Source organism: Larimichthys crocea, chromosome X, assembly GCF_000972845.2.
Source record: "Larimichthys crocea isolate SSNF chromosome X, L_crocea_2.0, whole genome shotgun sequence".
In the NCBI taxonomy this organism is placed as follows: Eukaryota; Metazoa; Chordata; class Actinopteri; family Sciaenidae; genus Larimichthys; species Larimichthys crocea.
In genome coordinates this window covers 19081652-19092513 of record NC_040020.1, presented here as the reverse complement: position 1 = coordinate 19092513, position 10862 = coordinate 19081652, and the positions used below count along the sequence as shown (strand labels likewise).

Genomic DNA, 10862 nt, shown 5'->3' with positions numbered 1-10862 from the left:
ACTGCTGCTGAGTTCTCACTCATTAATTCATTAGATTTGGCTCTGCTCATTTTGTCTTTAGTGTAAGGATTCTGTCAATGGTGCTCAGAAATTTCTTTATATATACAGTTCATATATTGTATAGATGTTTCACATTAAACTTGTTTGACAAACTCAAAAGGCATAATTCCTCCTAACTCTGATTGGTGTGTAATCTGAACGAACTTCCATTGACTGAAGGTCCAAATGTAACATTGAGGATCTACTGGCAGAAATGAATTCAAGTGTACGATGACCTGAAAATAAGATTTGTGTTTTTGTTAGAATGAGCTTTTTTAATTTCCTTTAATTTAATTTTATATTTATGGTGCAGTGATTAGTCATCTCACAGCAAGAAGGTTCCTGGTTTGAACCTCTGCTGTGTCTGGACGTGTTTGCATGTCCTCTCCGTGTCTGTGTGGGTTCTCTCCGGGTGCTCCAGCTTCCTCCCACAGTCCAAAGACATGCAGGTTAATCGGTGACTCTAAAATTACCCATAGGTGTGAATGTGAGTGTGAAAGGTTGTTGTTGGTTGTTTCTGTGTGCCCTGTCATGAACTGGTGTACCCCGTGTCTTGTCCAAAAAGTCCGCTGGGATAGGCTCCACCGTGACCCCGATGAGGATAAGCGGTTACAGATAATGGATGGATTTACAGAGGGACTGTGACATGCACCATGGGCAAACTGTATTTACTTGGTTGTACTCCGTAGCCTCACCGCTAGATGCCACTAAATCTGAGACACTGGACCATTAAAAGGAATGATTTAAAAAGAATGCCAGAGTACAGAAAAAGCCATTAGACGTCCTTATTTTTTCACGTATAAATAATAATAATAATACAGGCAATGCTCTGTTTCCACTGTTTGACACAACTAGTTTAAAAATGTATAGTATCAAAATTCATCCTTCCGTTTACACCTGCTATGTTTCCTGTCTTTTGAATAGATTTTTAATAAATAAGGAAAAAAATAAGAATCGGTCTGAATTGATGAGGAAAAAAGTGGAACAATAACAGAGGAAGTGGGAAAAAAAACATGGTCTCAGAAAATGTAGGAATTAGTTTTTTTCCCTGTCGTGGTACTCTCAGTATTTTCTCTCCCTTTGTCTTTCTCATTTTCTCGCTGTGTCTTCTGCCCCTTTATTTGATCTAAAGGCTGCTGCTGAGGTTGACTCCTGCTGTGTGTGTTTATGAGTGTGTGTGTGTGAGTGGTAGCCATGTCCAGCCAAATGACCTCTCCTGGGGCAATGGCTGCTGTCTTTGTTTTATGACTTGTCATAAAAGTGCCATCCTCATACACACACACACACACACACACACACACACACACACACACACACACAAATGAACAGCAGGACTCCGTGGTGGCCTTTACATAGTGAAAGATATATTGTATAGATGATTCTGTGTGTGTGTGTGTGTGTGTGTGTGTGTGTGTGTGTGTGCTTGAACAGTTTAAACTGAACTGTGTCCTGACCAGTAGCAGGCCACATAATGGCTTCACAGACATAATGACTTGTTCAGCAAGCATCAGATCAAGTTCGTACATTCTTCACAGAATGCAGCAGAGAGAATGTAACACACAGTACGATGAACTGTATATGGATCTGTACTTGTTTTTCACTCTTTGTGTTCGACTGTCAGACTAAGGTGCTCAGGGGCCCAGGGTAATAAAGAGCCCACTGTTCCTCTGCTGTACTCCTTGGCCCATACTTACTGTCTGGTTATTTGATCAAATACATTCATAGTCATGTCCAACATATACAGGAAGCACAAAGCTGAAATACACGAGGCCTCAAGATGAGGCACGAAAGCAGGACTTACCTCAAACATTGTGTCCTTTGATGTCTTTATGGACGCATATTTCCAAACAAATCTTTCATCATTAAGATTTAGGATTTAGTGGCATCTAGCAGTTTTGTTGCTGATTGCACCTCCCCACCTCACCCTCTCCATCCTAGCATGGAGACACAACAATAGCCACGATGCATGTATTAAATGTGAAAGTCCCCACTGGTGTTAACTGTGTCCATTCTGGGCTACTGTAGAAACATGCTGGTGCAACATGGTGGACTGTGGAAGTATAAATAATAGCATGTTGACTTCAGGGTTAACCCCTTACACCTTTTGCTGCAGTGGAATGACACACACGGGAGCTCCAGGATTGACTTTAAACACGCCATGGCCTTTTCTTTGAACATGCACTTTAACTTACTGTACATTCATACCGCTAACCTGCAGCTCCACCATTCACACGCATTCACTCACCTGCTCATCTCTGCTGCTCTCTGCTTGCTCACTCCCATTCATCCACTCACACCTTACGCACAGCTGCATTCCCCAAGGGAATTATGCTACTCTAATACCGATAGTTATAAATATTTATATTTCTGCCATATTCTGTAAATAGAGCCTCTATTCATTTTGGGGCCTTTGGAGATCTGGGGCCCTGCAGAAATTTTGACCAGTACATATGGCCACCAAACAAGCATGTAAGTTATTATTAATGATTATATATATTGTAATCGTCATTATCTCTTTTTCTCTCGTCAGACTTAAGCATGAGGCAGTGTGTCAGTGTTTACAAAGGTAATGTTGACATGGGCCTGCGTGGTAGCAGTGTATCAGGGGCCCATCAATGTCTGAGCTTGTGTATGCAAAAGTTCTTTTTGACACACTTTTGGACCAGAACTGTATAAAATGTCACAAATCTGAGGGGTCATGGGAAGGATAATTCAGGACAGAAGAAGAAAAATCATTTTCTTTGTGGGGCTACGTATGTCTTTTAACATTTTTGATAACCTTGTTCAAGGCATGTGAGTGGGGGTCATTCTCTCCAATAAGTTTAGGATTGAGACAGTGACCTGGTCTGAACCTTTCTTCTCAAAGCTTTTCAGGTTAGAGAGAAAGAGGTGGGTAAGGAAGAAATAGAAGAACAGAAAGAAAAGGGGGCACAGAGAAAGAACGAGGACTGGGGGAAGAAGTTTAGAGAAGGAGGAAGGTGTGAAAGTAATGATGTCTAAACAAATTCATGTAGCATTCATTTAACATTGGTTATACTTTAAAAGAAGCATGTCTGTCTCTCTGTCACACTCAAACACACACACACTAACACACACACACACACAGTGACATGGCAGAAACACTAATAGAAAGCCAATATGAGTACAAGAAAGAGTAGAGCTCGGGGAAATGAGAACCTGGACTAACACTCGATTTTCTCTTCCAGAGTTGTCCCCAATGTGGCCTATTGATTTGAGAGACAGATGAAAGAGTGGAGCTGCTGAGCAGCATGGCTGCCGACAGGGGCGGATCTAGAAAAATATTTATAGGGTGGCAAGAGGGGGGCAGGAATTTTTCAGGGGTGGCAACCTATTTCAGTGTAAATATATTGAAGTTATTGTAGTTTGTAATTTATAATTTACACTGAAGTATTCCTGCTTGCAGAACCTAGGCAGCATTAAAAGAAAAAAATATCAAAAGAAAATCTTACCCATGATCAATGGATTGTACTAAGGTCAGCGTACATACACAATGGAATTAATTTGGTCATGGCACTGAGGCACTGCACATTGCTTTTATTGATATTCACAGAACCTCACAATACTGATATTCACAGAACCTCACAAAACTGATATTCACAGAACCTCACAAAACAAAGTAGAATGAGGGCCAATTTCAGATGGCAGTAGCTACATAGGTAGAGTAGCCTATATATAAAAAAACAAAAAACTGGCAAATGTACCCTCTCCCCTTTTTTTGTTTAATACATATTTCTCTTTTTAAATTTTCAAATCAATTTTTGCATCTGGTGGTGATAGAAAGTTTAACAATTAAAATCAACTAAGTTAATGAAAATAAATAATAATAATAATAATAAATAAATAATAAATAAAACACCACATATTACATAGATTAGCCATCTATACAATGTGTGCTACAAATAGGCTAAATACAAAATAAATTAAAGACAGCACTGCATGGATTAATCACCAATCCATGCATCATATGCTAGAAATGAATGAGAAAAACAATAAAAGACAGTCACCAGATGTTGAGATGTTCATCTCAGAGCAGCAGTGTTCAAATAAGATAATGATACCAGAGAGCATATGACATTGACATGCTTATAACAGCTGTAAACGGCGATTTCCATGCTGCTCAGCAAAACGCTTCACGAATTTATCTAGATCTAATGCTTTTGTGCGTTTCCATTCAATGCTTAGTACAGCCAAACTTGATAGTCTCTTTTCTGTCATAGTAGACCGCAAATAGGTCTTGATGAGCCTTAGAGATGAGAAACTCCTCTCACAGGATGCACTGGTGACGGGCAAAACAACAGCTATTTTACACAGCCTGAACAACTCATAAAAAACTTCCTGGTATGGGTCCAAAAACTGAGTGAACTCCATTACAGTGGTAGGACTCTCCTTTTCACCCTTTTTTCTGTTGAGCAGTCTCTTTGCTTGATGTAACTCATGCTTGAGATCGTCTGTATTTGAGTCATAAGCATCAGCTAATAACAGGACGGTCTCCTCTCTCAAAAAAGTTGGACTGGACGGATTTAGTGCCTGGATACCCTGCATGATATTACAGTTTGTGTCAGAAAATCTTCTTCCCATTTCCCCAATCATGTTATCCAGAACTGGGTAATACACAGAGGCGCAAAAAGTGTGTTTGTTATCTGGAACTACATGCTGTCCCAGGGTGGAGTTGATGACACAATCCTGAAGCAACTTTGTTGTCTGTCTTGGCCTCTTTGCTTTTCTCTGTGTTGTATCAATGTTACTCTGTTCACACAAATCAAGTATTTCAGTCCACATTTCATCAAAAGAGGTGTGACTACGATAGTTAACCAGTGTCTCTTTGAGTGCTTCAATAAGCTCAACAGCCTTAGCATAGTCCACTGTTTTAGACTGGAGCATGTCTGACAAAAATTTGGAGTCACTCAGGACCTTTCTGAAAAGAACAAGACAGCCAGCAAAATTGAGGTCTATCTGAGCCAATATCCCCCTTGCTTCAACTGCTCTTTGTGGATGGTTCTCAGATGCAATCTCTTCAAGAACCTGCACTATTGCAGGCAACCTGTCCATAACATTGCGGCATGCTATGTGCCTACATGCCCAACGTGTATCGCTTAGCTGTTGGAGTTCCCTTGGTGGACCATCAAACATCTCTCGCTGCACTTCCAGCCATTTGTTATGTACATAGGACCCAGAAATGAATACATACAGTCGTTCCAGCAATGAAAAGAAGGTTCCTGCATCTGCCACACTTTTTACGGTGTCTACTATGACTAAGTTTAAGCAGTGTGCACTGCAGTGAACATAGAAAGCATGTTTGGCCACTTGTTTTACTTTTGCTTGGACACCTGCATGTGCCCCGCGCATCACTGCCGCACCATCATAGCCTTGGCCCACAAGGTTTTCCTTGTACTCCAGCCCATGCTTCTCAAGACACTGAATAATCTTGTCACTTAACGCAGAAGCATCCAGGTGTTCTGCCACTTCAAACTCCAAAAAACTCTCGTGAACCACACCATTGTAATAATATCGCAAAACAAAAGACATTTGCTCCTTTTTCTGAACATCTTTGGTTTCATCAACAATCACTGAAAAGTGCTTGCTTGTTTTAACCTCCTGTATGATTTCCTCTTTAACCATTGTAGCCAGGCATTCAAGTATTTCATTTTGTATTGTTTTACTTGTGTATTTTGCATTTTTAGCATGTTGTTCAAGTCTTTTTCTAATGATGGGGTTATGGTTACCAAGCAGATCTAACATAGACAGAAAAACCCCCTTTTTTTCTGAGTCTACAGACTCCCTGTGACCCCGCTGTGCTGTGTTTTCTGTGGCTGTTAATATTAAAATTTCAGCCAGTGCTTTAATGTAGTACTGATTTTCAGCCACCTGCTTCTTTTTTTGTTCATCCATTACCCCAAACATGGAGCTGTTTTTATCCATGTTCCTTTTATTCTCTGTCCATGCAAACATTGCATTAATGTGGGCTTCAGATCTTGCATGTGAGGCAAAACCACTGTCTTTCATTGTGGCTTTTTTCCAATTTCGATATCCGTCAAATGAAGTGAAAACAGTCTTGGGAGTGTCAGGGAGGGAAAAATGCCTACAGGCAAAACAGTAAGCTGCATCTTTGCACTGAGAATACTCTAACCAGGGGTGAGTTTGGTACCATTCACTCCGGAAGCTTCTCCTGGCTCCTCCCTGCAGGGTCTTTGGGAAACTTTCTCTCTTTGGCTGCACTGGTGTTTCAAATCTGGTCTTGGATACATCTAGAAGATGCGGAAGAGAAGGTCTAAACTACACTGCATACTTTGTTTGATTTTGGAATTTAACTTGACCAATAGATAGAAAATACATTGTACCACAAATATTAGTATTTTGCTACCAGCTGATTATTTACATTTAAGCCAACACATTTATTTTAAGTCCAAGCAATATCGAATGATAGCAAAATGTCAATTTTTGTAATTTTTTCTTTTTAATAAGTAAACTATGCAGAAACAATTTCCATACCAGGTGGACCACCTCTATTGGAGGTTGCCGGTGCAGGTTCAGGGGGCCTTATTCTTTGCCTTTCACTGTCCTGTCTCATCTCTCTTTGGTCTCCTTCCTCCATGTGTTCTCCCACCTCCTCCTGTCCCTGCTCATCTTGGTCAACTTTTACATCTTTTTGCTCTTCTCCTTCTGCCTCCAGCTCGTCTTCATCCTCTGCATCTACTTCCATCTCATGCCCATCATGTCTCTCTCTTTCAATGTCCTTTCTCTCTCTTTCCACCTCGTTTTCATCTGCTCTCTCTCTTTCCACCTCGTTTTCATCTGCTCTCTCTCCTTCCACTTCACCTTGTACGTCTGTCTTGCTCAGTTCATTTACTATCTTTGTGACCTTCGTCTTTGGGGTGAAAAAAGTATATATTCCTCCCTTTCGCTTCATTTATGTAAAATGAAAAAGTGAATTTACTGGATTTCCCTTTAGAGACACATCTCCGTCATTGACTTTGCGCTCTCTGGCTTCGCGTCTCTCCAAGGAGTCTCGTGCGCTCTCGCATTCTCTCGTGCTGCATTCACTGTCGTCGGACACCGGGGCTTCACGCTCGTAAACGTTAGATTTGCGACTTTTCTATCAATTTATTGCCGCGAACTGGGGTGGCAGCAGGGGTGGCAAGGGTTTGTTTTAGGGTGGCACTTGCCACCCCATGCCACCCCGGTAGATCCGCCCCTGGCTGCCGAGCACTCAAGTGAGTGACAGAGAAAAAAGAGAGAGGAATAAATAGTCAAAAATACAGGGCTGAACATGGCTACACGGTGTTATGAGTCTCTTAGCAAGGCACTGAATTTTAAATGAACTTTTCAGACGCACTTAATGACAATGGTCTGGATATCTACGTTTCATTGTTTATTTGAACAATATAAAACACAGAGAGGTGTAGTCCCTGGGCAGGTGTAGGAAAAAGAATAAAATAGTGAGAATTCTCAATGATTTTATGTGAAAACTGTCATCTCTAAGAAAATGACTTTCATCTTTTTCATCAAGTTCACCAGGAGTTCAGCAGACTCAAGACACAACACCAACACAACTTTCAACAGCATTTTTGTTTGGCTCATATTTCATGTAAATATTAACATAATCTAATCTGTTACAGCATCAGAGATACGTTAGTTGTTCCTTTGTGTTAATTATTAATTAAAATATCTATCAATCAGGCATATGGTATGTCTTTTAAAGAGAAACATGTGTGTGACCCTTTCATAATGAAACCACAGACTCTGCTACACTGTTGAGTTTTAGTGGAGAACTTCTTTTCTTTATATCCCTTTTCTGTTTATGTCGTTCATGTTTTTTTTTTAATTGTGGTTAATAGTTGTAGTAGTTAGCATTAGCTGCTCAGTTGGAAAAAAAAAAAAAAAAACACTGAACAGCAAAGATTTCAAAACTAAAAAGTCTGCACTGTAACAGGAGGGAGACATCTGTGTTGCTGTATTCTCTTTGAGTTTTTCTGCTTCTCTTCGTGGTCAAGTGAGGTGAATTAATCTCCATTCATTATTAATAGCACAGACTGCTGTTTAAATCCGATAATCATCATCAGGATGAAGGAGTACGATATATTTACTGAGGAAAGAAGAAATGAAAGAGGAACGTGTAGAGGACAGAGAGGGGAGGAGACATGAAGATCATTCAATTATGTCCAATTAATGTAAGGATTAGTGTCACTAATTAGGGTGACGGCTAGAATGACAGTGACGTTCTGCGACAGGAAGTCTGTTTACAGTAGCCTTCTCATTTGTCCTCAGGAACTGGTGCCAAACATCTAAACCTGATCCCAGTAACTGACTGACTATCATAATAGTGAAATAGTGATATGACTGGAGCATACTCTCTACACTGTAGAAAGACAAACAAAAAAGAAATCAATCGATCAAAAATACCTACATGTTACAATGCAAAAAAACGAGTGTCTCGTTTAAAGAAAAGCTGATGAAAAGTCTTCAGGTATTTACTACTTCCATCTTTCCTGAATGGGAAATGAAGGGAGGCCTGAGGGTTTGTGCTTTGTTCTTTCTAACACTTGTTTGTATCTTTGATTTGCTCCACACAGTTAGTGTTGCACTTCAATAACATGTCGGACTCATAATCAACAAAAGGAATTAAAAATGATCCCCAGTGTGGAATCAATGAAGTTCATCTTGTCTTATGGAGAAATGCTTGATACTTGTTCTGTAGCCAGCCTCAAGTGGACAGCAAACCTACAGGTGACATCACATAGGAAGGTAGAGCGGGTCGTCTACTAATCAGAAGATCAGCAGTTCGCTCCCCTCCAGTCTGCATGTCGAAGTGTCCTTGGGCAAGATACTGAACCCCAAATTGCTCCTGAAGGCTGGTTCAGACCAAAGACAACTAGCGTATAAAGCATACGTTGACTCATTAGGCTGGATATATTTTGCAGTGTAGATGTAGGAATATTTAACTGTCATTTTCCTGCCACCAAAAAATAGCTGCACTCCGACTGTGTATAATAAAGCAGAACCTGGCCAATAGTAAGCAGAGACCCTTGACGTCCACCATGGCTCGCACTGACGTTTATAGTGAGACAGCTGGCAGAACCATATGTCAGCTCCAGCAGCAACCAGAACAGAGAAACCATACCTCTGTGCTGCTGCACTGAGACACCAGGAGATAATCCACTTCTGAAAATATCTCTTTCTCCTAACTTCCACCTCTCCATCTGCCACTGTCTTTCTTTCCTTTTTTGTCCTCAATTTTCTCGTTATTCTCACTCTCTCCCTCCGTCAGCATAGCAGCAGTGATAGTCGCAGTTAGTTTGCGAGCAACAGAAAATGTCAAATGTCAGTTTATTGTCTTTGTTGTCGTCCTGTGGGGAAACACTAGTTTGCATGCGCTGCTTTTTAAAAGGTGCCAGAGAAGTTGAACTTTTCTGATGAAAGTTTTGCAGCGCTGAAGGAATTCACAGAGATTTATGCAAGATGAGACCACAGCAAATCACTAAAGGACAAAAAAACATCATCTGGCATTTTCGTTTCAATATTGATTTCATACTCAGATGCTACTAATATCAGCAGATTCAGGCAACTCGTATTAATTTTTCACATATTGGTTAACTGACAGTATATCAGTCATACTTTAACTTTGGCCACAAACATTTTCCAAGACAGCCTGGGGTAGAAGACAGCCTTGTGTTCTTTTGCTGATGCTTGTTTTACATTAAAGCAGGGTGCTGTTGATGCAGTCAACAGCTGCACTGTGGGACTCTGTGAGGAGACTGACAGAAATCCAGAGTGAGAGAAGTCAGCAGAAAGGAGCATGTAGCAGCTGTGAGGAGAGATGACTCAGGTGAGAAGACATTGTAAGAAAAGTTTTAATCTGCATCATCACCTTTACTTCCCGAGGAAAAGAATGAAGTTCTGCTCAAGAGTTGACCATATTTATTGCATCTAACCACGTTTGTGTCACCTGACCAGGTCAGGTTAAACCATGTGGTGTAAATGAGTAACAGTGACTCAGTATTAACAGACGTCTTTGCATCCCTGCAGAGCAGAGACTGCCACAGCTGCTTTGTCTGCTCTTAGTTCTAGCGACTCACTCGACTTTGATTTATTGTTTTATTTTGGTTACAGTCATAACTGACTAGACTTCGCTAGTTACTGTCAATGTCATCAAAGTTTCCTATCCTTGTGCTGCACATGTGCAGTTGACGGTAGATTTAGCACTTGAATTAACTAAACTAAATTAAACTGATGTTTTCCGTCTTCTTCAATGTCATAACAGTTTTTACATCAACGATTTGACTCACTGTTTCTCTCTCTCTGCGTTTGTCTGATGAAACAGTGGCACAGACTTTAGACCTGCTCTTCCCAGACGTCCAGTTTCAGATGAAATATCTTGTGGTGTACAATCAGGCGCAGCTATTTGTGTGAGTTCCATCCTCCAGGACTGTGTGACTCTAAACAAGGAAACATTAACATACATATCACATGCACCCAAAGATGAAATTCTCAGCCGTATGTTCTTCCATTCACCTGCATGAAACCTGGTGTGCTCATTTATAACATGAAATAGTTTTCCTCCTCACAAAGTAGCCCCCAATTTCTGATCAAGTTAACATCGAGTCATCACCTGGCATTATCTGATTTGCCATGTCCTCACTATGCAATATGAACTCTAGTCAACCGAAGCATTCTGGTATCTTCCTTCACAGATTCTCCGCTGACCTTTAAAACACAGAAAACTGAAAGAAAACAACAAGAATCATTTAAATTTCTTCTTTAATAGCAACGAGAGGAGAAAAAAGAAAGAGACGCCATACATATTC

At 40.5% G+C, this 10862-nt stretch overlaps 1 protein-coding gene across 1 annotated transcript; it reads right to left on the bottom strand.

Annotated features, from left to right (window-relative positions):
* Nucleotides 1-3323: 3323 nt before the first annotated feature.
* LOC109138982 (zinc finger MYM-type protein 1) lies at nt 3324-7261 on the bottom strand. The gene is made up of 2 exons (XM_019260955.2): nt 6550-7261; nt 3324-6305 (listed from the first exon to the last, which is right to left on the bottom strand). Exons 1-2 carry the CDS (start codon nt 6965-6967, stop codon nt 4144-4146), a joined length of 2580 nt encoding a protein of 859 aa, XP_019116500.2. The 5' UTR covers nt 6968-7261; the 3' UTR covers nt 3324-4143.
* Between the last annotated feature and the right edge of the window lie 3601 nt (nt 7262-10862).